General features: G+C 50.0%; 1 protein-coding gene across 1 annotated transcript; it reads left to right on the top strand.

The window, feature by feature from the left end:
* Window positions 1–437: 437 nt before the first annotated feature.
* Window positions 438–24179, top strand: WNT5B (Wnt family member 5B). Its single transcript, XM_066184665.1, has 5 exons — window positions 438–490; window positions 8284–8414; window positions 9126–9373; window positions 15791–16083; window positions 23625–24179. Exons 2-5 carry the CDS (start codon window positions 8335–8337, stop codon window positions 24081–24083), a joined length of 1080 nt encoding a protein of 359 aa, XP_066040762.1. The 5' UTR covers window positions 438–490; window positions 8284–8334; the 3' UTR covers window positions 24084–24179.
* Window positions 24180–26982: the final 2803 nt, after the last annotated feature.

Genomic DNA, 26982 nt, shown 5'->3' on the forward strand with positions numbered 1-26982 from the left:
CATTTTTCTTTGCAGGAACTTTGTAGTTGTCCAGTAAAGCAGAGGTTGCATTCTACAGAAATTTCCATGTCCTGTCTAGTCGACTTGCTCAATAGCATATTGCCAGAGAGAATAAATGTGTCCGAGAGGTTGGGGAAAGAATCTCCAGGACTGTAAATATTCTTTTGGATTGCGGTGTGAAATGGATAGTTTTAATTTTCTCTGTTTGAGTGGCAGCTGGAAGAACTTAACCCCCTGGATTTCTCCCATTGATAAACACCTTTTCCCAGGTAATTTAACCCCTTGCGGTTACGTTTCTGGTGGCTACAACATTTCTCGTGTCCAAAGCAGGAAAGGAAAGACACAGTTGCACCTCTGAAATCTGATTCCTTGTTTTGAAGCCTGGGTGTGGGCTGAGATCTTCGGAGGATGAAACTGCCACTGGTGCACTCCAAAGCCTCACCAGGGGTGGAAAGTCGGTCTGGTGACGACTTGCACTGGCTGGGCTGATGTAAGGCAAGTTTTGATTTTGGTTAGCCCTGCTGGGCAGGCAGAGCTGTGGGAGGAGGAGATGGATGCTGTTCTAGTGCCTGTATCAAAATGTCACATTAGAGTTTGTGGGGGAGAGAAGCAGGGAAAAAGCACAGCTGTTTTTGGAAAGCTTTTGGATAGCTCTGGCAGTTAAAATATCTACATAATCTGCTTTGAAAACCGAGGCAAAGTCAACGAAAATGAACAAATTTGAGTAAAGTGCACTAGCAGCTTCAGTTACTTTCCCAGTTGTTCTTTTTTTCTTCTTTGGGAAAGATTTACAAAGCAGCAAATGCTAGCACAAACACTGGAAACCTCCTCTGCTACAAATCAGGTAATTTTACACAGAGCCATCTTTCAAACTAATGCTTTCTTATCAATTTTTTTTAACACAGAGATTGCTTTTTTTCCCCCCTTTTTTTGCTATCATGTTCTTGCACTTCAGGCCTTGCCCTGATAACACAGAGGCTTTGGCAGCCTCACAGCTTTTGTAGCTCCTGATGTTCACTCTCTGTGCAGTTGTGCCCTTGGCCTGTGGCACTGAACTCACAAACAACCTCTGGAACAGGACACCTTTACCTTCTGCAGTTCAGATTGCACATAAGTGATTGGTGCTAGAATGAAGCTGAGATATGAAATGATCTCCTTTTTGGTACAAATGTATATGTGCAGTCTGTTCCCCAGACAGTTTGGGGAGGTTTTGCTTAAATCTGTTGCAGGCAGAATTATCAGGAAATTCCTTCACTGAAGTGTGACAGTATAGAAGATAAGTTCTGCAATTGGTTAAATTGGTGCAATCTCCTGATGTAGTCGGGGCTTTATTTATAGTGCTTCAGCCTTTAGTATAGTTTATCTTTAATATAAAACACAGTGAGCATGCTTGAAAAAAGAAAGGTTTTTTTTCTCTTTGGTTTGGAAAGTGTTTGTGAAAAACCACGAAGATGATACAATTATACACTTGTGCATTATTCCCAAAATCTTCTGTATTTGAATCCACTGTGTTTGAGCAGGAACAGCATTTAATTGGTGGCAGAACTATTTGATGGTTGAAAGAATGGAGAGAGCAAGCAGATTTTAATTTTGATCCCGATTCAGCAAAAAACGAGTGAGGATGTATTTACTTTCAGGCACCTGGTTTAATGCTTTACTGCATGGAGGTAAATCTGCACCGCAGATTTACTGCTTTCAACCTGTCACTCACCCCCTCCTGCACCTGTCTTTCCCTTTCTTTAAGGTAAGGGAAAAATAGTGGCTCTCAGGATTGTGGGATTTAAGGGATGGGTGTATGTTCTTGCTTTGCAAGTCTAGAGTGGAGGAAAAGCTGGCTATTATTATTTTTATTAGACTAGACTTTGTAAGAGCCTCTTAGAAGAGTCTGCTAGGAAGGAGAAAAATTATAATGAATTTGGATTTATTCCAACGGTTTACTGTTTCCTTTGGAAATGCATTTTTTTGGAAAAGCTTTGCTGGCAGTGATTTAACTGTCCGGAGGGTCTGGATCTGACCCAGTCTGATGCTGGTCCCTGTGACCCGCACTGAGGTGCAGAATGTCCAAGGCACAGCAGCAAACAGTGCATCTCCATTTCCTCCAGCCATTCACTCCTGGGGAATCAAGAACCACTGCACTTTGAATGTTGGATTTCCTTTGGCAGTTAATTGTTACAGAGTATGGGACAAGCTAAAAGGAATACCTGTCCAGAGCAAAAATGAGGTCCAGGCCTGTGAGGTGCAGAGACATAAACCTTGTGGGTTTGGGATGGCTGCAGTGGGGCTGGGGGGGGCTGGACACCCCTTTGGGGAGGATGAAGGTGATGAGATGCTTGTCTGGCAAGGAAGCTGTGACACCGTGGGCATCCTAGATAGGCTGCGGATTGGTCAGCAGAGGATAATGCTTGGGACTTTTTCAAAGACGTGTATCTCGTGGTTGGTTAGATTTATAATTGTAAATATTAGAACTGGTCTGATTTCTCATGGGGCTTTCCCATATAAATAGAGGACGCTAAGAAGGTTTCAGTTGGTGATTGGGGATGACTGCTGCAGCCCCGGAAACCCCGGTATTACAGCAGTCGTGGGAACAAGAAGTGCAGAATTTGGGCTAGACATGTCCTGGTTTAGGACTCTGGTCTCAGCTCAGGCTGCCAGCATGCAAATAGATTTCTCATGTGAAATGGAACCGGATGGCTTGGATCTGTCCATGGGAATATCATAAATGTGGAGAGCTTCCAGACAGCTACATACCTGCAGGGATGAGCCTGTGTTGCTTCTTTCTCGATTTCAAAAAAATCTGAATCAATTTTGTTCCAGCAGATGCAGCTTCTGCTGAGTGTCTTGCACTTTTCCTTGGGACGTCTTGTTCTGGTCTCGGTGGACAAGGATGGCTCAACACTAGGATTTAATCTGCTGTAGGAGTGAGTGTGAGTACCACTGAATCCCCTTGGGAGGAAGGAGGATCACTTCCTGATTAATCTTTGGAGTTTGCTTCTTTTCTTGCAGCAGGTGGGATGCTCTTGCTCCAAGTGAGCTCATTGCCTGTCCTGAAATCCTGTGCTGAAAATGACAACGTTCATTAGGCTACACAAACATTCTGTATCTTTCACAAATGAGAGGTGGTTCTACTCATAGAATCGCCATCCTTTGTACATATTCTGGTTTTAAATGGTGAAAATGTTTCGTGTCTGGCAGCTTTTGTTGTCTACTACTTGTGCTTTATTTACAAGCTTCCACCATTCTTATTTCTCCTTGGTGAGGCACTTCAGGGACAGCTGTCACTGAGGCTGCTGAGACTGGCAGGTCTATCTTGGCATTTGCTGCACTACATGCCCTGGTGACAGTGAGGCTGGGTGTCACTGGCCAGGGGAGTCATGGAAAAATGCAAGGGCAAGGTAGTGGTGAAAGGAAATCTGGATCTGTCAGCAGGGGTGACAGGTGATGAGATGCAGAATAAGGTAGTGCATGAGCACATCAGGAGATAAAACCCAGTCTGTAAGTACCAAAAGCAACAAGCAGGACATAAGCAGGAATAATCTGCCTTTCCAGCGGAGACAGTGTGTAACAACTCAGTGAGGCAAGGCAATGTCGAGACAAAAGGGCACACATGAAGGACGGATGTGCTGGGATACTTCAAGGTTTTATTGCACCTTCTGTAACCCCCCCAGCTGTGTCTGGACCTGTGGAGGTGGCTCCAGTTGCTGCTTAGGTAAAAATGCAGTGCAAATAAACACACTTAGGTCTGGGAGGGTTGACACCAGTACAGCAGTGTGGTGGTACAGAGCTGAGGGAGGACAGGCTGGCAGCAGGGGAGCAGCACACAACCAGACTAGTCAGGGAGTGGCGAGATAAAAGATCTTTAGGTTTCTGTGTGAAGACTGCAATTTAGCTTCGAGTGATTTTGGCTTTTTTTTATTTTCTTCTTTTTTTTTTTTTTTTTTTTTTAATCTACACTCCCTCTAAAACTGGTTCAGCTGAATGGGCGAGTATGTGACTTTAATGAGATTCCTGAAGTCTTAGTAAGAGCTGTGGTTAAAGCCTGTCTGCCAGAAGCAGATGGATAGCAGGACGTTATGCTACGTCTCTTGATGCTGTCAGCAGCAGGCCCATGGCACAGAACCAGAGGGCAGGGATTCCCCTTGGAGCAGCACATGGAAAGCTCCTTCCTGGGTGTGCTGGTTTTGGCTGGAGTAAAGTGAATTTTCGTCATAGTAGCCGCCATGGGGCTGTGTTTTGGATTTGTGCTGAGAACAGCGTTGATAACTCGGGGATATTTTGGTTATTGCTGAGCAGGGCTTGCACAGAGCCAAGGCCTTTCCTGCCTCCCACCCCACCCTGCCAGTGAGGGGCTGGGGGAACGCAAGGAGCTGAGCATGGCACAGCTGGGACAGCTGATCCCAACTGGGACGCCCCGGAGCAGATGGTGGTGTGCTGGGGCGAGGAGGAGGAGGAGGACGAGGGGTTAAACATGACACTGGGCAGTTCATCTCTACTGGCTCCTTAAGCAGAGGAGACTCTCCTTGAGTGAATATCCTTCACATCTTGAGTAAGTGTCTTGTGTCAGAGAAAGCAATAATTGTTTCTGGATGCACTGGACATTGCGAGGCTTTAAAAGCAAGCATTGAACTCCAGTCAAGCTGCAAGAGTAAACAGGAACTCAAAAGAAGCTCCTGATCATTACGGGAAGAATGTTTGTCCAGTTCTCCCCAGACCAGAAGAAATCAGACAGAAACGAGGAGCTCTGGAGTTACGTGGAAGTGATTTTTTTTCAACACTCCTTATAGCACTCAATAAAGATCTGTGTCACATTTGGGGACATCCCGAATTTTTAAGGAACAATAAGGGTAGGACAGAGAATTTGCACGAGTAACCCTCCCTTTCTCATTTATCAGGGCTGTCTTCCAGCAAGGGTTCAACTCTTTTCACGGTCTGCCAAATCTTTGCAAATGATCTCATGGACATGACCTCCCTTTCTTGGAGTCTTGCAGCTTCCCTCGTGGCAGGGACAGTGTTGGGAAGGCAGTGACAGCTCTCCAACTGCCTCGCTGTGACTTTGGAAACTGGATGTGCAAATTTATGCTTCGTGCACAGTTGTCACCTCTGAAAAGTGAACAAAGGCAAGCACAGGTACAAATTTCAGGCAGGCAGCCAACACAGTAGGCAGTTGCCTAGGGCAGCAGACTGTTGAATGCAGCAGAGTGCCAAGGCTTTACGAAGATGAAGGCTTTGCTGCCGCTCCTCTGCCCTCCCAGAGGCATCACACCTTTAATCCAAGGGTTGAGATTCACGTCCCGTTTTCAGGCAGCAGCTCCTTACTTGGCCCAGGTGATCCCTGGCACTCTGACCTGCAGTGCTCCAGCAGGGTCACTTCTGCTGCTTGAGTCACCCATGCCCACTGGAAGGGGTGGGATGGGACCTTTTTCCACAGAAGGAAGAGCAGCCTGTGGTTTTGGAGTTCTTCCTCCTGCTCCTTCATCCCCTAGCGTAGCAGGAGTGGTCTGAGTTGGTGTGAGCGGGCTGCTGCAGGGGAAGGATGGTTTGGGGTGAAAGTGGGAGTCGCTTGGATGGACAGGGATGATGGCCAGGAGGGATGGTCTGCCTGCGGTGAGGTTGGGCTGTCCTGCCTCATGCTTCTCTGACTCTTTTCATCCCAGCCCACTTCACCCCACCTCTCAGCCTCACAAAATTTCACTGCTGTCTCCCCCCCAGCCCTGCTTGGGCGAACAACCTCACTAAGCTGTTTGAACCAGCCCTGCAGTTGGGCTTAAAAGATAAGCCAAGCTTTTTATTTGTAAAATCAAAACCTCTCATTCAGGATTTTGGTGGCAAGTAGAAACAGGCGCAAGAGGGGAAGACCACATTCTTCAGACCACCAGCCAAGTGCTTTTCAGCTTCTGCGGTGGAAGTTGCTGGCTGAGCCTAAATCCCTGCAGCAATGCCTCACCTGCCATTATCACTCTATCTGAAGTCATAAACACAGCCAGTGAAGAAATTATTTCCAGCATCTTGAAAAGGACTCGCTTCCATAATTCATGTATTAGCTGAATGGCAGTTGCTTTCACCAGCAGCAGATTTTGGGTGGAATTCAGAGTTTGAGACCTCCGCTGCTGAAGGAACTGCTTTAGCTGCCACTTTAGACAGGATATTAGGCTGGCTGGATGAGCCATCTTATCCCATACAGCGATACTTCTGTCTCACGTTTCAAAATAAGATTGCAAGCACTTGCTTGTGCTTGTTGGCAGTCAGGTTGCTACCAGCAGTATTCATAACACTTTACTGTTGTTAATCATCGTCTGCCTGTGCATATCAATGCTTAAAATGAGATATTTAATTAGTGCCATGTGTTCCTGGACCAAGTTTCACGTGAGCATCTCCCAGGCTTTCCCGGCTGGAAAGGTTTTTGTTTCCACCACGCCACGGTGCTGTCAGTGGGCCACCAGTGCAGGGCTGCCTGCTGGTGTGTCCTGTGAGCGCTGCCCACGTGTGCTCAGAGGAGCTCACGGGGACACTGACATCACCTGTATTTGTGGAACTGCCTCATCAGCTGCTGCTGTCTCACATTCCTGGCTGGGAGAGGCGGCCGGGCGGCTCGCCATGGTTTACTCCTTCCTCAGAATCCGCAGGGTGAGGGCATGGAGATGCACTTCTCCCATCATGTCATCTATTTACACGGCACATGCCTTGTGTGTGTGTGAGACAGTGAGGGCTTTTATTTTTCTTTTCCCCCGCCCTAGTTCTTCTTTCTGGCTGTGGCGAGGTGGAAAGGTGGGACGCTCTCATCTCTGCCAGCGAAAAGGTTTTCCGTGTCCGAGGCTGGCTTGGAAATTCTTTAGGTGACATCACACCATGTCTGTGCAGACTCATTGTTTGTCATGGAAAAGCCATTCATCCATACACAACTTCCTTCCTCCCCAGACTCAGGGAGATAAACTTTCCATTCTGTCTATTCCCTATAGAAACAGACCCAAAACATGCATGCGTGGCTACACACACACACACCTCGCCGTCCCTCCGTCACGCTCGGGGCTGTGGGAGGAGGGAAAGGGAGGATAGAGAAGATGTGAATAAAGTCACCCTGTTTTCTTCAGACATGGATCCCGCTGTGCCCAAGCAGTAAAACTCCCCTCCCACTGAGGTGCTGGGTCGCACAAGGCTTTTTTGTCCTGAGGCTGATTCTGGCACTTTGCAGCCCCACATCTGCCTGCCAGGTGAGACGGGCCACCAGCTGCAGGTACAGCACATCTGGATGGGGGAGGAAGCGGAGCGTGCCGCAAACAAACACAGCAAGTCCACCGTGGCGGGCGCAAGGAATTCCATCAAAAATATACTTCAGCAGTCTGAGCTGCCCAGGCTGGTGATTCACGTCTCGGGTGCTGCTCGTCAGGCAGCTGGCAGGGCTGGGTACTCGTGCGCCCCGCAGCCCGGGGGGACCCGCACGGGCAGCCTGCCTTTGGGGACCCTGCTGCTGCAGGGGCAGGGCTGGGGGACACCCGGCCTGCTCAGGAGCCTGCGGGGCATTTTTCCGTGGAAGAGAGGTGGGAACCGTTGTGGTGCAGGGTAGGACGGGACAGTGGGAAGCCTCGCAGAGATGGAGGCAGCGTCGATGGTGTGATGAGGCGGCTGTTTCCCTGCGGCATGAGGGAGGCAGGGTGCGAGGAGCGCGTTACAAGTGTCTGCACGGTGCAGGACGCCTGCCTCTGCTTTCTGCCGGTGTCCGGGAGAGGAGCTGCCCGACTGCCCTGCCTTTGAGGTTCGCGGTGATTCCAGTGGGGAAGGGAGAGGGCGTTTGGACAAGAGGAGCCTTGGAAGCTTTTCTCCTGCCCAGCTCCCCGTTAGGCTCCGGTGCCAGCCCTATCTGGCCGAGCCTCGCAGAGCCCCCGGCCGTGGGGCCCTTCGGGAGGGGTTTTGGGGAGGGGGCGGCTCATTTCCGAGCCGCTTGTTGGCTACAAAGGCAGCGCTTTGATGTGGCCCGCTGCTCCCCGCGCACCTGCGCCCGCGGGGCTCCGGCAGCGGGGGCGGCCCGGGGGCTCCGGGAGGCTCTCCCCGACGCCCGCACAGCCCCGCCGTCCGTGCGCTGCCCCCGGGCCGCGCGGGGAGGCTCCGGCGGCGGCGGCGGAGCCCCGGGGCCGGGGGCGGGCGGAGGCAGGGCCCGCCGGAGCCCCCGGGAGGCGGCGGCCGGGGGAGGGTCCTGCGGGGTGGGAGGGGGCGGCAGCCGGGGCTGAGCTCGCCGCGCCCCCGCCGCTCGCAGGCCCCGCTCCAGGGCTTCTCCTCGGCTCTTCTCCGCAGGGCGCCCCGTCCCGGCGGCCGGCTCGGCGGGGGCTGCCCCCGCAGCCCACCATGACCGGGCCCAGGCTGGCCCTCGCCGCCGCGCTCCTCTGCAGCTGCACCTCTCCGGTGGCCGACGCCAACTCCTGGTGGTAAGTGAGGGCAGCCGGCGGCGCCTTTGTCCGCCGAGGGCCGGGGACCGGGCACCGGGAGGGACCGTCCGAGCCGTGCGGCGGCCCCTGCCCCGCGCCCCCCGCGGGAGCTTCCCTGCCCGCCGGGCTTCTCGGGCGGCACCTCGCTCCTCTCCGCGTCCCCCCCGTCCCGCTGTCCCTGCCCGCTTTCGGGAGCGGTGGGACGCAGCCCCTCTGTCTCCTGCAGGCGTTTCTGGGCTCCTTTTGTACGGGCTCGCTGAAACGCCGTCCGGGCTTTAGGATGTGGGGAATGCGCAGGGAGGGGATGGGTAAGGTTTCCTACCCGCTGCCAAAAGCCCAGGGAGCAGCCGCGGAGCCCCCTTCCCCCGAAGAGCGGAAAATAGCCTGGCTCAAAGGCAGGCATCGCTCGCTGGCGCTGTGTAAAATCGCTGCTGCTCGCTTTCTCCTGCAGGGAAAGTGCTGAGCTTTCCCTCTGCCCCCTCCCCATCCCGGGTGTCCTCCGTGTTTAAACTCGGGTTACAAACGAGCAGCGCTGCTCCCGCTAGAGCCCTGGAAAAGGCTCGCATCTGGCAGAGCTGTGGAGGGAGGCAGCTGACATGAGAAATGCGCCCGGGCTCCCGGAGCGGGGCTGGGCTGGTGGGGAGAGGTGTCGGGCTCTTCGCGGAGGGGGCCTCTCCCTCCAGACTCCCCGAGATGTTTTTCTCACCGTAGGTCTCTGGCCATGAACCCCATCCAGAGGCCTGAGATGTACATCATCGGCGCCCAGCCGGTGTGCAGCCAGCTGCCGGGGCTGTCCCCGGGGCAGCGCAAGCTCTGCCAGCTCTACCAGGAGCACATGGTGTTCATCGGGGAAGGGGCCCGCAGCGCCATCAAGGAGTGCCAGTACCAGTTTCGGCAGCGGCGGTGGAACTGCAGCACGGTGGACAACACTTCCGTCTTCGGGAGGGTCATGAAAATAGGTAGGAGCACCTGGGAGTGCAGAAGTACAGCCAGAAGAACAGGGAGGTGCCGGGCTCAGGCCGGCTGTCCCCCTGTCCTTCAGATACACACGCAGGAGGGATGAGCCCCGTTAGCACGGCTCCTAAAACTTTCCCCGTGCCCGGTGTGCAGACGCTGCCCCGGTGCTGCCTGTGCCCGGCTGGTGGCACCGAGGCCACAGCAGGGGGACCAGGGGGACGCAGTTTTTTTTGGGGGGGGAGCACGGCAAGGTCAGGAAAAGGGGGGCTGCCTCTGTTTGGTGTGTTGCTTTAAAGGTAATGAGGCTGGAGGCAGGAACGGTGGCCCCCGTGTTATCGTTCCCAGCATCTCAGACAGGGAATGCAGCCCTGAGATGTGGGGAATAGGAACTCTCCGGGCATGGAAATTCCCCCGCTTCTCCGTGCTGCCACTTTCTGTGTAAATTTAAGGGATTTTTATAATTCCTGCCCTGCTGGCCGTAAGGGGCACATTGACAGGCCATTGCTGCACTTGAATTGAGGTGCGACCCAGCTACATTGTCCCAGCTCCTTTTGAAATGCAATCATCTGATGGCAAGAAACTGAGAAATCCGGGCTCGGTTTGATATGTCCGACAGCCAGGCCAATAAAGAAAAGGTGTTAAAACAGCCACACACACACACACTCTCTCTCTCCACAACCCCTGTCTGAAGGTTTTGTTTCCCACCCACAAAGCCAATCATTTACACAGAAGAATCAGAACTATTTCTCGGTTGTGAACTCGAGGGATGGAAAAAGACCTTCAGCTCCTGTACCCCCAGTACTGCTCGCACTGGTTTTGGCTTCACTCTCAAAAGAACTGCATAAGCAGCAGGACACCGAGAGATGCATCTTTAATACCTCTGGGGCATTTAGGCAATAGGGCACAAAGTCCTGTGATCTCCTCCGTTTGATCCTGAAATTCATGTGTCATCCTAGAGAATTCTAGGGATATTTCTGCACGTGTTAATCTGTCAGAAATCCCTATTTAGCCCACCAGAGTTATTCTAATTCCCCCCTTTCTGCCCAGCTCATACCCCTTCGATTCTCCTCTGGGATGCTCCCCTGGGAAATGCCTTTTCCTGACACATACTTCCAGTCCCTGTCACACATCCAAGGCATCTGTGCATCCTCCATCTCTCACTTTCTGATAGCAAGGGTGGTGGCCAGATGGGGCTGCCTGCAATCCCGGATTGTCAAAAACTTGTGCTTTGGGGGATGAAAATTGAAATTTCATCCGCCAAAGGGCAGAAAAACACACCTCCATCTCTCCTTTCTGATGTCACTCCCTCACGTGTAACTTCTCCTAAAGAAGGGTGTAAGTTTCAAATCCCCAAAGGAATACTTGTGACTCCACAAGGATGCAATAAAACAGGAGTCTCCCCTTCTGGAGCAATCCTCATTCTCCAGTAGCTTCCTGCAGTTCTGGCTTGGTGTTGTGAGAGGGTCCATGTGGTGAGAGTTTCTATGTACTTCTCTTACATAAAAGAGAAGTAAGGGTGAACTAGCAGAGCAAAGATCAGAGCTGAAGGATGAAAAGGTGTCAGGAAGAAACAGAATGTGGAGAGGAAGAAGGAATTAGAGTGGATCGTGGAAGTGTGGGGATTTCTCCTCCCTAAAATGAATTTGATCTATGAGTTAAGACTGGGAGTAGATTTTTTTTTGTGTGTGTTTTGGTGAAGGCAGAGGTGTTGCAAGTGTGTGAAGGGTATGGCCATTAGTCCTGCTCCTGCTGTTTGGTTTGTGTGTTGTGTGCATTTGTTGAGCCCTGTTGTATCTGTGGCAGGAATCTGCTGATGGCAGTGTCTGAGGTGACTGCCTGCAGTTGCCCTCTCTCTGAAAACCCATCCCAACAGTTTCGGAACCATTCTCTGGTCAGTTAGAGCACGATCAGATGTTTGTACTCCAGCACAAAGGAAAAAACGTCACCCAAGGTGTCCCGGGGTATTCCAGGATCTTTGGTGATTCCTGGCTGTTATCTGTGTCAGTGATAAGCTGCTGTGGAGGGAGATGCTGCCTCTGCTCTTTTTTATAGCTTCACCCTCCACTTTTCACATTTCCCTGCTTTGTAGTGAGTCATTGCTTATCATTTCAGCAAATATATTTTCCACACTGGGGAAGAAGACAAAGCCTTTCAATCTCTTAGGTTACGCCAGATACAAAGTCATTCTTCCCTGGGTTCACGCTGTGTGTCTGTCTCCTGTTCTCAACCTCCGAGCCCCAAATCTGGACCACAGCCCTTTTTCTGTACTCTGTGCCAATGGCACGAGAAAGGTCTGGAGACCAGAATATCTGCAAGAGTGCACAGACATGCCAGATTGTTGTGGAGAGGGAGGGGAAGGGAGATAAGAAGGCCCCAGAAGGTGCACAGTGTGCCAGCAACCCTCTCTGCCCACCCACCGATGTGAGCATGGCACACATGACGTGATTTCTGGATTGTGAGAGGGGAGGAGAACCTGGCGTGGCCAAAGCCTGGGAGATCCATGTGAGAGCCTTCACTCAGAAACCTGGGAGATCGGTTTCCTTTCCCCTTCACAGAACCTGACTGAGCTCAGGAACAGGAGAGCTGGTCGGTCTGTGTTTAATCATTACACCTTCATTTTGTGCTTTCCATGGCAGTGAGGCAGCCCAGGGATCCCAAGCTTTTGGAGGGGCACCCGTAGCACTGGAGACGGCTGGTTTGGAGCATTGTTTTCTCCTAGTGTTTGTGCTGTCGTGAGACTTGCTCTTAGCTTTTAAACGTGGTTTATTCTACGACAATACTTAATGATGTAAAAAAAAAAAAAAAATTATCCTTCCAAAGTTGCTTCCTGTTCTGTCCATGCAGATTTTAGACTGCACATGTGTGTGTATATATAGACCTATACATTATATACAGACACATTCCTTGCTGCTACATTTATGAGGAGGAGAGGGCAGAGCACCCCAAAAGGTCACGTTGGAATTTCCTCAGGGGAGGAGAGAGTATATCTCCTCCAGAGGAATCCTAAACGCAAGGCTGGGATTTCCAGGTTAGTCCAGTCATTTCTGGAGCCAAAGATCTTATCTCTTCTGCCTTTTCAAATGCTAAAAGGAGAGGGGTGGAAAAACAGTCATAAAAACAGAGAACAAAGAGAATTTATTTTCCCCCTTGTTTTTCTTCGAGATCGGCAAACTTTGGGGTACCGCTTTAAAAAAAAAAAACAACGAGTGGAAAGGAAAACTTTTTCGTTAAAAAAGTCAAAGCGACAGGCTTTTGTGTCCCGGTCGGGGCTTGTTCTTGTTCCATCCTCTCCCGGAGCAGCTGCGGAGCGGAGCCGGGCGCTGCCCGGGCGCGGCTCCCCGGCGGGCGGCACAGGAGGGCAGCAAAGCTCCGCCGAGCTCCGCGCAGCTCCGCACAGCTCCACAGAGCTCCACAGCGCCGGGCACGGCTCCCCCGGCCCGCAGCAAACTCGGCAATATCCCCCCAGGCCTTTGGGGTCACAGCGCAGAGCTGCGCAACTGGGCCGAGCTTGGAGAGGACGAGCGAAAAGCCAAATATTTCTCCGAGTATTTGCTTTGCGGGCAGCAAGGGGGAGAAAAAAAAAACCCACCAAAAAGCAAAAATCCTCTCACCCTGCTGTGATTTGTTCCAGCCTCTTGTCCCGCCACCATCCTGAGCAGCCTGTGCAGATGCAGGGGCTGCACACGGGGTTGTGCTGCTACATCTGGCAGGTGGAGATGGTTAAAAAATGGAGAGTAAAAGTGCCAATGCCGGTGTCTTTTCAGGGGTCTCAGTCAGGCTGTAAGGATGCTAAGCACCTGGAGTCATGCAGGCTCTGTTGCACGAGCTGTCACAGTGTGAGGTCCTTTCCTTGCATGTATTTTAATCTTTACAGACAGGGGAGCGCTCTCCTTAAAAGGATGATTGGTGTGTCCTCGGGGCTTTCTCCATACAGGTAGGGGCAACACTGCACATTGGGCTGTTACCTTAAAAGACCCGTAACATACAAAAAACCCCAACTAGATGAGTAAAAGTTTGATTTTGGTTACCCAAGAATTACCCTGACTCCCTTATGGGCCAGTCTGATCCGAGTTGCCTTAACTGAGAGTCACTCCTCTGTGTCTCTTGGACCAGGGAGGTTTGGTGAGCGCAGTGCTCTAGTGACCTGTGAGTAAGGACCTCCCTTCTGCATGGTGTGTCCTGGAGCACTTTATCAGCCGTGATCCAGAGCACAAACCCTTAGTGTTCATCTCTCATTTAGGTGGGGTCAAAAAATCGAAGTTTGTTCTGTAAGGTGGGTGCCATTTACAGCCTTGCCTTTGTCTCGGGTCATTAGCACTAAGCTGGTGATAAGATGCTATTAATTAGGGATTTTTAGCACCCGCAAATTGGAACAAGAGCACACCGAATGCCTCAGCTCAGCCCTGCGGAGGGAGCTGGCACTGAGAGCCTCCTGAGCTGGTGATAAACTGTTCTTTGAGGATCTGCCCTTTGAAGTCGTCGGAATTTGCTTGAGAGCATCTTGCTGGGGTTTGGTGTAAGGAGCCCTTCACAATTAGATTGCTTATTCTAATGAGGCTTTGGCAGTTGTTCTCTTTATCACCTGCAGGGTTGGTGATGGGCACAGCGGCTCCCAAGGTGTTGGCTCAGCTGTTTTATTAGACATGCGGTGCCAGTGCCGGTGTGGATTGCCTCCTTCTCCCCCTGCCCCTCTGCAGACACTCAGCGCTCCGCTGCTTGGCCTCATGCAGGGCTCTGGCTGTGCTGGTGCCCCGGTCACACTGGGGCTGAATTCCTGCCAGGAATACCGGGCTGGAGACCTGATCCCGCTGCTTGGCTCAGCTGCCTGGGGCACGCACAGGCAGGGCAGCCTCTGGTAAACCTGCTAATGGAAAGTCTTCTCATTTGTTATGGTCTACATGGGAGTTTTACTTCTTCCAGAACTGTGGAAGTGCTGCAGGCAGTGGAAGAGCCCCTGCCTTGATGCTGCAGTGTAAAAATGAGTTTCCTTCTCTTTGCCTACAAATAATTTTAAGCTGGCCTTACATAAACTAAAATGAAGTGAAGAGGAGCCCATGAAGACTGCATGTTCCAATTAAGTGAAAGCCGTGCCAGAGAGATAACTGGCTCAACCAGAGTACTCCTTTTGCACAGACCCAAGCTCCTGACTTGTTCTTAATGATTACTGGCAAATGCAGTGGCTAGGTCAGCAGCTGTACTTTCAGCAAGTGAACATCCCTCCTGCTGGCTGAGAGTTTCCTCCAGGTTAGAATGAAAGGATGAGTGAAGGGGAAAGAGGATGAGCAGTACCTGCCCCTGGAGCTGCTATCCAGAGTGGGATGGAGCCCTTGCTCCATCTAAAGCACCAAGGTGTTCTTTAGTTCCAGTAAATTCTGAGCACCTTCTCTGAGCACATTGAAGTGCCCGTTTGTGCGCGTGTGGCACACGGAGTGAGATCCTGGAGGAACTGACAGTGGTCAAAGAGGAATTTCTGGGCTTCAGGCAGCCTCAGAAAAAACAGACTTTCCCAGGCATTGCTCTGGGGGAGCCATAAGAAGACATCCCAAACAATTTCTAACCTCGCACCTGCTGTTCTGACCGACTTGTTTGCTTGCAGAGCTGTTTACTAATTGGTCTGAAACCGCCAATCGGTCTGTGAAAAACAGAGTTCACTTACCTGGTAAATTTTAAGAAATAGGTTTAATAATAAAAAAATATGACAATTAGGAAACAGATTAAGCAAAAGGAAGTGTGGACTGGACTCCAAGAATGCAACTCAAAGTCTGTTGTTCATCTCATTGGGCCAAGGGCCAAAAAACCCACCTAAGCTGGTGAGTACTAAAGAGAGAGAACAAAGAAACCCCACGCTTTTCGAGGTGTTGTAGCAAGCAGGAGACTTGTCTCTGTGCTGTGCTCGGCTTTGTTTTTGTTTCATGTATTCTTCATTAAAACCTTTCTGATTTTTCAAAGTGCACTCGATCGTGCCGTCTCACTAATTGACATCAGCCACCTTTCTGCCAGGCTGGACCCTCAGAAGCCTGGGTCAAACCCACAGAGATCCACGGGAGGGGTTTGACGCTGTTGTGCATCACAACGACACAAAGACTCTGACTTCAGGAGGCTGAAAAGTGACTCTTTTATCGTTGGCATGTGTCCTTTTTTTAATCCTCCTTTACACAGACCAATTCGATTGGTGAAGCACAGACAAACCTCCTCAATCGCATTGGTCAGACCAGAGGGACACCGAGAAGAAGCCCCTCCTAGGGAAAAAATGTAATTTGCAGTCACCAAAACTTGTCTCTTATTTACAGAAAATTCCCTGGGAAAGGAATTTCAGAAAACCAAACCATCTCCGGCACGAACCCAGGGCTCCAGGTGTTAATTAACTCCGTGTCCCCCCCTTCCCCTCTCTCTCTCTCTCTCTCTCTCTCTCTCCCCAGGGAGCCGTGAGACGGCGTTCACGTACGCGGTGAGCGCGGCCGGCGTGGTGAACGCCATCAGCCGCGCGTGCCGCGAGGGCGAGCTGTCCTCGTGCGGCTGCAGCCGCGCCGCGCGGCCCCGGGACCTGCCCCGGGACTGGCTGTGGGGCGGCTGCGGGGACAACGTGGACTACGGCTACCGCTTCGCCAAGGAGTTCGTGGACGCCAAGGAGAGGGAGAAGAACTACGCGCGCGGCTCGGAGGAGCAGGCGCGCATGCTGATGAACCTGCAGAACAACGAGGCCGGCCGCAGGGTGAGAGCGGGCGTGGGCTTTCCCAGGAGGAAAGGGACCTGGGGGTTCTGGTCAGCGGCCGGCTGGACATGAGCCAGCAGTGTGCCCAGATGGCCAAGAGGGCCAACGGCGTACTGGCCTGGGTCAGGAATGGTGTGGCCAGCGGGAGCAGGGAGGTCATTCTTCTCCTGTACTCGGCACTGGTCAGGCCACACCTCGAGTGCTGTGTCCAGTTTTTGGCCCCTCAGTTTAGGAAGGACGTTGAGATGGTTGAAGGCATCCAGAAGAGGCAACAAAGCTTGTGAAGGGTTTGGAAAACAAGTCGTATGAAGGATGACTGAGGGAGCTGGGGTTGTTCAGCCTGGAGAAAAGGAGGCTCGGGGGTGACCTTATCACTCTCTACAACTCCTTCAAAGGTGGCTGTGCTCAGGTGGAGTTGGTCTGTTTCTCCAGGCAGCAACTGACAGAATGAGAGGACACAGTCTTAAGCTGTGTCAAGGGAAATTTAGGTTGGAGGAGTTTTTCACGGAAAGAATGCTTAAATACTGGAATAGTCTGCCCGGGGAGGTGGTGGCATCACCATCCCTGGATGTGTTGAGAAAGAGACTGGATGTGGCACTTGGTGCCATGATCTAGCTGAGGTGTTAGGACGGGGTTGGACTTGGTGACCTTGAAGGTCTCTTCCAACCTACACATTCTGTGATTCTTCTCACAGGGCTGGGGGTGGCTGGAGATTGAGTTCCTTGGAGGTTGTGTGGGGGATTGACGCTGTTGTACACTGCGACGACACAAGGCTGACTTCAGAAGGCTGAAAATTATTCTTTTATTTTTGGGATGTGTTTTCTTTTTATATTATTTTACACAGAGCAATTTGATTGGTGACAAGAAGACAAACTTCTTCAGTCACATTGGTCAGGCCAGAGGGACATCAAGAAGAAGTCCCTCCTAGGGAAAGAATGTAAACAAAGCTGCAGTTACAAAAACACTTCTCTTGTTTACAGAAAGTTCTCTGGGAAGAGAATTTCAGAAAACCAAAACATCTCAGGTACAAAACCAGGGCTACAGAGGATAATGCAGTGATGCCCTGGTAAAAACATGCAGTCACGTTTTCTGCACTTTTGTGAGTATTACAGACAACACTGACAGTGTTCCAGTTTTAATGTCAGGCTTCCATGGCTTGCCATGCTCCAGTTTAATGTCAGGCTTCCATTGCCAGCTAAAGCCAGTGGATTTTGGAGGTCTGTTGAGATGCTGTATGGCACGCAAATGCAGACACTTAAGCTCTTTTCCAAATAAACCAGGTGCTGTCACGGCCCATTTCCAAGGTTTATGTCTAAGAAATCGGCTTCCCAGAGCTCTGAGAGTGACAGGCTGGTGGTGAAAAGAAGAACCTTTTGGCATGTAGAGTTGTCTTCTACTACCATCATTTGGATTTTTGGGAATATCAGGCCAGGAGCCTGGCTATCTCTGGGACTCAGGCCTTGCTCAGTTCCCTTGGTACTGGGCACAATAATTAGTTTGCATTTAGGTGACAGACATTTTCTGAGAAGATTCACAGTTTTGATCTGAGGACCCCTAGGGATGGGGAATCCATCACTTCCCTTTGTAGTGTGATACCAGCATTAATCACTGTTTCAACTCTGAACCTAATGAGCATTTGGATTTATCTGGCATCGGTTTCTAGTCAGTTCTTTTTCTGACTTTTACAGCTAAATCCAAAACTCTCTTAGTAATCAGAATTTCCTTAGCACGCAAGTATTTATCTCCTGTAATTTATTCACCATTCTTTCTTGACAAACTAGATTGAGCACTGAAGACTCTCTCTCAGTTTCAGAGGTTCTCATCAGCCATCAAATCATTTTCCTGTCACTTTCGTGTACCCTTTCCAATTTCCCCATACCCCTTTTGTATGCACTCAGTGTATGCACTTTTGCTTTTCACACAATTCCTCTGCCTGTGATTAATAGCCTGGAAGGTGTAGCATCATTCATATGCAGTGCAGCTGTGTAATCCTGCCTCTTCCCAAAAGTAGAACAGGAATACTAACTTGAACATTTGTGCATTTTCCCCCAGGGTGTTTTAAATTTTTATCATTCTTCCCGAGAAGTAAGCTTTTCAAAGGTTAATTTTATTTCTAATTCATGTTAAAAAATCCCATTAAGTGTACTTAGTCTTGCTCTTCTGCACATTCCTAGCTAATATCTTTAGTTTCCTTATCAATTTTCCGCCCTTTCTTTCTTCTCATTGTTACTGAATTATCTTTCCCTTTCCCTTGGACGTCTGTCTTTTCCACATGTAATTTCAGCTTCGTTTTGACACCAAAGATGATTTATTCAGGTTTTTTTTTTTTTTTTTTGGTTGTGAAATCAACGTGTCAGGTTGAAGCATTGCAAGTACTTCATGGTTCTTTTGCAAAATCAAATGGGGGTAAATTTGCAGTAGGTGAAAAACTGGACTTGAAAGATGTATAACTCACTGAGTTTTGGGTTGGGATAGGGTTTGGTTTTTTTTTTTTTGGCTTGGATGGGCAGAAGCTCTGCATTTACTTGGAAATGGGGGATGTGCGTGGTGCAGTAGCAGCCTGAATGTGACATTCTTTTCTGCATTACTTGCTTTGAACATCCTGCATGTCTGGAGCATGAACCTGGATTATTACAAATAAATACCCTGCCTAAAGCAAGGAGTGAACATGAGACCCCAACAGCCTCGAGGGGTGCACAGACAGAGTATGGCCCCATGTCTGAGGTGCCAGGTGAACTGCAGTAACGTGGATTAAATGAACACAAGCCATTTTAGGTTACATTAAATTTAATGGAAGTATAAACCGGTGTGTAGTTAAGCTTGTGTGTTAAAAAAACAAACCCAAACAAACAAACAAAAAACTCCCCCAAACAAAAAGCTGTGATAAACTAAGGGAGCTGGTTAATAAGCTCAGCCGAGGAACTGGATGTGGAGGAGGTCTGGAACTTTTTCAAGTCAAAGATGCTAAAGCCATTACAACTCTGCATGCCAACAAGAGAAGAAAGGTTGTAGGAAGAATATCCAGACCTCACTGAATGAATAACTGCCACAGAGAAGCTGTTAGGAATAGACCAAGAGCCTACTGAGAATGGAAGGAAAAAAAAAATACAGCAAATAAATAATGAAAAGCTCTTAGAGGTCAAGAAGTGTAAAGAGGAGGTGAGAACAGGAAAAATCATGCTGAGTCAGACCTTGCAAAGGCTAATAAAATAAACAGCAGAAGTTTTTTAAACTTTGCAAATTGGAGGAGACTGGAAGAAAGGAGACAGCCAGTAAGGATGGGGCTGAGTCTAAAGGCAGAGAAGTTTGGGTACCCAAAGTGGGTGAGTGCTTTGCCTGGGGCTTCAAGTTGGAGTGGGGGGCTTTGGATATCTCAGAGAAAAACAGGAAATAATTTGAGAGTGCTTCTTCAAAGCTCGATCACACAATCACTTAGAACATCACTGATTTTCTAAAAGCAGAGTAGATCTGATAGGTCTCATCCATGTGAACTTCTGTGACACCTTTGAAGTATTTCCCCCGTGGGGAATTCTTGGTTAAACTGGGAAATACAATGAAAATTGCAGTAGCTGTGAGACGGACAAGGAACTGGTTCAAGGGAAGACGTCAGTAAGTTGTGTGAAAGAATGGGGCTTGATTTTAATGCAGCTTGATTAGCAGAGCTCATCAAGGACTCGCCCTTGGGATTACTGTTTCTCAACACAAGCACTGGGAATGGGCTGACGAACTTTGCTGCTGATGCAGAGGTGGCAGGTATTGTGTCTGCAGAGGAGAATGTGAATTCTGTGCAGCAGCTAATGACACTCAGTAAAGCAGCATTAAGAGCATCATTCGAGGCCTTGTACGAAATACATCTTTAGTCGTTAGGAAAAGAGTAGGAAAGAATTGGTCGCAGCAGTGGGCTGCAAATGACTGCAGGAGTAATGTGGCTTGGAAGGTGGTAAATATCCTGTAACACACCAGACATGAGTCTTTTTATTCAACGTGGGGGAATACTAATGCCATTGTATTGAGCTCTGGTGAGGCCCCGAAGGATTGTGTGTTCTCAGATTCCCAAGTAAAATGACCTCAGACTAGGAAAGGCTTGTTAGGGCTGACCCAGGGGATAGGAATCTTTTCTTAAGAAAGTGTGCTAGAGCAGCTTGCCATATTTAGCCTAGTAAAGTGAAAGTGGAGAGAGGATATGACTGATGTCTGTGTTCGTGGGAGAAGTAATGGGGAAGGAAAAGTACTTTTTAAGCAGAGGGCCAATTTGGCACAATAGCAAATGGGCATAAAGTAAATACGTATAGGCTGGAAACCAGGAAAAGTTATTTTGTTGTTGGAACGGCAATCAGAAAAAAGGTGGCTGAAAACCTAATTGCTTTTAAAAGGTCATCCTATGCATTTAGGGAGAACGTTTCTTGAAGCAGTGCCTGCAATAGCAGGAGATCATACTTAATAACCCAGGAGCTCCTGTCTAGTCCTGCATTCCTAAACTGCTGACATACTGGTTTTGTAAGTAGGAAGGTGCACATGTAACTCTTCATTCCCGGCAGTTTATGCTGGAAGGGAGCACTGCGGAGTGACCACCAGCTGCCATCCCACTGCAGCCTTGCCCTGCTTTCACAGCCAGGGTTTCACGTGATACCTTCTGATTTATGGGCAGGTTTTTGCCGTGTCCCTTCACTCAGTTTCCTGTGAGTGAGGAAGTTCTCCTTGACTCCTGAGGAGCTGTGGTGGCAGGAGAGAGGGTTGTCCCTTCTCTCCGTGGTTCTCTGAAGGAGCTGGGGCAGGGGGACAGGAGGGAATCAGAGGTCTTTCATCTTCCAGGCAGTCCTGACCCCATCACCCCTTCACTCCACGTCACAGTCCTGGTGCTGGTGGTGGCTTCTGGCTTTATTGCTCTTGTTTGTTTGTCCTGGGCTGTTATCTCAACATGTCCTTTCCTTCCATCCGTCTTTCCTTCCAATTGGCCTCCATTGCCCTCTGCATTGCCCCCCTCCCTTATCTGTGGCTCAGTCTGGCAGTCTGTCCTTCCACGCTGTTTACCCAGCCAGCATGTGGCAGCCCTCAGTCATCAGTCACTCCAGCCACTGCCAGGCCAGCCTGCAAGGGGGGCTGGCTAATTGACCACATGGGAATTACCCGTTAATTCTCTTCCTCTTCCCATTCCTGCACAAAAAGGATTGGAAGAGAACTTGGGCGTATGGGCAGGGGCTTTAAGCCCTTCCATTAGAGGCGTTCTCGACCTGTTTAAGTGGCATGGCCATCGATCAGATCCTGCCCTCGGAACTGCCTGTGGGGTCGGTGATTCTTTACCTTGACCCGAGCCTGGTCGGAGAGGAATTCTCCAGTTCCCTCTGCTTTCTCCTCATCTGGGCGGCGAAGGGGGAGAGTGGGAGAGTCATTCAGCAGCTGAAGCAATGGTTGGCTCCACAGGACATGGGTGGTGGGAGCTGTGGGGGGCTGAGGGGCACCACGCTCACCTGGGGATCACTGGTAGCACTCTCCTTCCCCACAACAGCCACTGCCCACACGGGCCAGATGTTTTGAGCATCAGTTGCCTAAAGCCGAGTCAGAGTGAACTCATTCCCATGACATTAACTGAGGGGGATTGAGTTGCAGTGTTTTTCTAAGGGAACAAAGCCCAGGATTAGGAAGAGTCATAATACTTTATAAAAACACATGCGAGGGCAAGGGAGGCACGAGTGGCCTGGGATTTGACAGAACCGTAACCGAAAAGTGCTAACACAGGCTTATAACAAGCAGGCTGGCAGTGCAGTGAGGATATAGTAAGTGTCTGGTGCTCAGGAAATTCAGCTGTAGCCTGTCTGGTCATAGTGCAGCAGGAATCCTCAAGTAACGGTGTGGTTGGTCCTCTGCAGCTGTAGTTTGATCCAAGACAAGTGCTTAACTCCAAGCTTGTAGCTGTTACATTGCACCGGGAGGGATTGCCTTGGTAAATTGAGCTCTGAGGAGCAGAACTAAAGCTTTTCTGTTCTAAGGACTCACTCCATTGGCTTTCTCAGGAGCTGGATTGGCCTCCATGTGATTTAGCCATTAAGCCAAATTGAATCTTCGCTAGCTGTCAAAAGCGCTGGACATTAGCTGGGCGAGGAGCAACCAGTTGTTGTAGGAGAACTTTGACCTCTCCCTGCTGGTCCAGAACGTTGTTGTAGGCAGAAGGTTTTGCCTGCAGCGTGCTCAATTGCCTTAATCACCTTGGCACGTGAAAGCAGAGAGCTGGGAAGCTTGCTTCTGTGTCAGTGAGCGAGGCAAAAAAGCAACCTCTGTGTTTGGCTGCTTTTTTCCAGCAGGAAGCCTGGCTGGAAGACGCATTGCCATCTCTTCCAGAGCACCCTGTTTTGTTCTCCTGTTCCTTGCTCTCCCCCAGCGGATACAGCTGGTGGTAATTTTGCAGCTGATGCCAAAACATCTCCGCTTGGCATGTGTAGGATCTGGCAAAAGCACTGCAGGATGCAGGAGGGTCTTGGGAGAGCAGATGTGAGCCTGATGGTGAGAGGATGAGGAGCCAAGGGCTGGGGGATCAAGCTGCTGTAGCACAGAGTAGCCCTGGTGCTGGGGGGATGCCCAGCTCTTGCTTTGCCAGCTCTGTCAGTGCCTGAGAGCTCACGGGGCATTGCACTTTTGTACCTGTCTCCGAAATGGAGGGGAAGAACAGACCCAACCTGCATTTCAGTTTGCTTCCCTAGGTTTTTATTCCTCAGCATTTCTCCCTCCTCCCAGCCAGTGTGAGGAGGAGGAGGAGGAGAGTAAACAGGAGAGTTTCCCTTCCCGTCCTGTGCTCGCTCTGATGGGGGTTTTACACTCTGAATTTTCGAAGACTCTTTGCTAACTTCCATGCTGGATTTCCAGGGGTGTGATGCATCTGCAGCCCGCCTCCCAGGCTCCTGAAAACGTAGCTGGAGATGTCTGGGAAAAGCCAGCCCGGGAATGCTGGCTGTTCTGCTGCTGGCGGAGGGAGCCGGGCACGAGATGGCGCAGGAAGGCAGCGAGGGCTCCGGCTCAGCTCCGCTGCCTTCCAGGGACGTGTGTCCGTCTGTCTGTGCACCACCACCCCGCCTGCACACCGAGCTCCCCTCGGGGAGGGTGAAGGGAAAGGGCGTGGGTTTATTTCCAAAGGATGCAGATGTACCCCTGGAACGACAGCGTCGGTCCCTGGTGTTCCCTTTCTGCAGCGCTGAACGGGAAAAACGAGCCACACTCCGGTGGTCTGTGAGGTGGGGAATTTCCAGAGTCCACGCAGAGAGGGCTCCTTCTCTTTTCCTCCCGCTCCTGACCCTGCTGCCAAGCCAGAAATCTGCCAGAGGGAAAGAAGGTGGGGGTGAGGAAGTCGTGTTTGCAGGCAGCGTGACCAGAAATAGAAATATTTAGGGAACAGGAACAGCAGCAGTCGCAACAGGGGGAGAAGGAGGAGGAGACCTTTTGTATCCTCTGAAGGGCGAAACAACAGAAATTGCGGGTTAACCAAAGCGGCTCTGAGAGCGCCACGAGCCCGTTGTCACTGAGCCGCCTGACCGCCATTCCTTTCCCCACAGGCCGTGTACAAGCTGGCAGACGTGGCCTGCAAGTGCCACGGCGTGTCGGGCTCGTGCAGCCTCAAGACCTGCTGGCTGCAGCTGGCCGACTTCCGCAAGGTGGGCGACCTGCTCAAGGAGAAGTACGACAGCGCCGCGGCCATGCGGATCAGCCGCAAGGGCAAGCTGGAGCTGGTCAACAACCGCTTCAACATGCCCACCCAGGAGGACCTGGTGTACGTGGACCCCAGCCCGGACTATTGCCTCCCCAACGACACCACGGGCTCGCTGGGCACGCAGGGCAGGCTGTGCAACAAGAGCTCGGAGGGCATGGACGGCTGCGAGCTGATGTGCTGCGGCCGCGGCTACGACCAGTTCAAGAGCGTGCAGGTGGAGCGCTGCCACTGCAAGTTCCACTGGTGCTGCTACGTCAAGTGTAAAAAGTGCACAGAGATCGTCGACCAGTACGTCTGTAAGTGAGGCAGGAGCCCGCCAGAGCGACAAATCTATATTATTATAAATCTATATAAATATATTTTATATTTGTATAAATAAACAGATGGTGATAATTAATTAAAGAGGCTTTATTTAAGAGATGGTTTTGGGTTTGAGATTTCCCCACCACCACCACCCCCCGTCAGGCCAGTTAATTTGACGTTCTTTCAGCTCTGCTGAGGAATCTGTCTTTGGGTGCGTGTCCCCTCAGATGTTTCAGGGTGAGGAAGCTGAGGACGTGCTGGCGAAGCACACCAGCACGTGGCTATTTCATCACAGACAGAACGCCACTGAGGAAAGGAGGAGTGGGTTCTTTCTTCTCTCTGACCAGTAAATCTCAGCATTTTGCAAAAGTTACTGCACATGGGGAAATCACAGCCAGACATGGGTGCGTCCTAGTTATTCAGATTTCAAATCCTACACTGGGGGAATTTGGAGCTGATGCTTGGTCCCTCTGCAGGGCTTTGTCACATTAGAGGGAAGGTTAGCTAAGGCTACGAGGGCATGGCTTAAAATCCACATCCTTGTGAAGCATTCCTGGATGCTCCCCAGACCACAGTGGGGTAGAGGAAAGTTCGCAGCCTGCTGTTGTGAGGAAGGAAGGTTGAACCTGTGGCTGGCCAGTGCACAGCCTGGGAGCGCCCATGAAGCCAGCACCTGGCTCCTCTGTACCATCTGAGCAGAAATCTGCCCAGCTCAAACCACACGGCTGTGCGTGTGAGGGGTTTTGTTTTCCCTCTTCCTTGAAATCCCATGCTGAAAGTTGATTTTTCAGTGGAGAGGAAAAGCTGCTGGTGCCAGGGATGTTTGCAGAGTACATTTTGTCAGTGGAAAGCAGCAGTGCACACACACACACACATGCACATGGCTGCACTCCTCATCCTGCTGCCAGCTCTCTCTGAAGTGGATGCAGGTGGTCACCTTGTTCAGCTCTGTCAAATCCTCACTGCCAGCCCACTTGTATAGTTCCTCTTTAACATTAAACGCCCCTCAACGACATTTCTTTCCCTCTGTTGCTTGTGCATACATGTGTTCCGTTTTATTCTTTCGGCGAGGGCAGAGTAAAATATTTTATTTTGCTGCTCTGTGTTTCAGAGGGCAGGGGCCGTGCTCTTCCCCAGCATAGGCTCACCGCAGGAAGGTTTGCTTCCAGAGTGTGGGTGTGTGTTCACCGTGGAAGTCCTCTCTGTGTTTTCCCTTGCTAATAAAATGGCTGTAATAAAGCTGTACCAGGGCAGAAGGCATTACCCAAGTCTGCTAATCAGTCTTACCACATTGGGATTTCAGTACAATCCAATTCATAAAGCAGGGAGCAAATGCTGTTTTTCCAGCACAAGGCATTTCCTGTACCTCTCAGCATCTGCAGAGTTCATTTGCAGTCAGAACAATCAAGAGAAGCCAATTCCCAAAATATAAGGGTTTGCTAATATGCATCCGCTTTGTTACTGACATTGCAAGGTTGTTGGGGTTTTTGGTTTTTTTTTTTTCTTCCCCTGTAAATTTCAAAATGCTCAAAACATGCCAATAAGCAATGAGCCAGTCAGGAAGATGATTGTTTTTATATTAAACCTCTGTTTCTTATAAAACGTTGCAGTTTTACAGATTCCACCATTTCAACCACCGGAGAAGAATTTATGTGTACCTTTCATACTTCAAATATTTGAGGACTCCAGAAAAGCACAAGGAAGAGGAATTATGCTTAATAATTAGGAGCTGTTGCTTTTTTAAACCAATGTGTCCATGTTTTTTTTATTTTTTATTTTTTTTTAATCCAACAGGCAATATATTTGCTGGCATCCCAGAATGCAGTTTTTTTGGGGGGGGAATATAAACAGTGGCCTAGATTTACTTTATTATATAAAATCCAAAGCCAGTGGTATTGTAATTCAAAGTAACGGAAATAGTTTTCCATGCATGGAAAAAATGTGAGTGCAGTGGCCTGGTCCAACTCCCATTAAACTTCAGTGGGAGCTGGACTGAGCCCAAGATGGGATCAAATGTGTGAGCTATTCACTCCTGGGATACTCTGTTTCTAGCCCAGCCATAAAATTTGCTCTACCCTTGGATACATCAGAAAAAGACCTTTCCTTCCACCGCCCTCACCCCCTGTTCTTGTCCATCCTCATTGCATCAGTGCCTGAAGGTGTCAGCTCTCTGGATATGGCACCCTCAGGCATTGTTAACGTGTCCAAGAGTTCAAAATTACTTCATCTGGCCCTTCTGATAAAGACCACACATTTTAGGGAGTCACAGCTCTCCTTGTGGTTTGGCACCACAATGAATTTTGTGGGTGTAAACAACTCTGGGAGCGGAAAAGTTGGCATTGTTAGGGCCGCTATTCATCTGGGTGTCTCTGGATATGTCCTTCTTTTTCCACCTGAAATGTTGACTGGATGGAAAAAAAAAAAACAACCAGCAAAAAAAAAGAAAGATGTTTTTTGGCCTTTTGTCCCAGCATTCCAGACCTCTGGCAGCCTGGTTGGAGCCAGCAGTTCCTATTGGACTGGGACCATGCAGTGATAGAAGTGACCATTAGATTTCTTTCCTCCCTCCCTCCCTTTTTTTTTTTTCTTTTATTTTTTTTTTCCCCACAAGACCCATGTTTCAGTATTTTAGGTTTTCTGAGAACTTTGTATCCAAAAATTTGGATCCTTAATTTCAAAGTAATTTCAGTGGCACTCAACACATAGAAGAACCTCCGTAGGGTGGTGTAAGTATGAAGTAAGAACACAGCCAGATTGGCCTGATGCAAATCCAAAGGAAGTCAAACACAAAGCTGCAGCAGAGCTGCTTCTTTACCATGGAAGTTAAAAAGTGATGGATTTTAAGTTGTGCCTTCTTTGATGCACAAAATGATAGGAAGGGGTGTGGGGCTGGGAGCTAA

The sequence above is a fragment of the Chamaea fasciata genome, unplaced genomic scaffold, assembly GCF_029207755.1.
Source record: "Chamaea fasciata isolate MVZ Bird 193981 ecotype frontalis unplaced genomic scaffold, bChaFas1.0.hap1 SCAF_5, whole genome shotgun sequence".
NCBI lineage: Eukaryota > Metazoa > Chordata > Aves > Passeriformes > Sylviidae > Chamaea > Chamaea fasciata.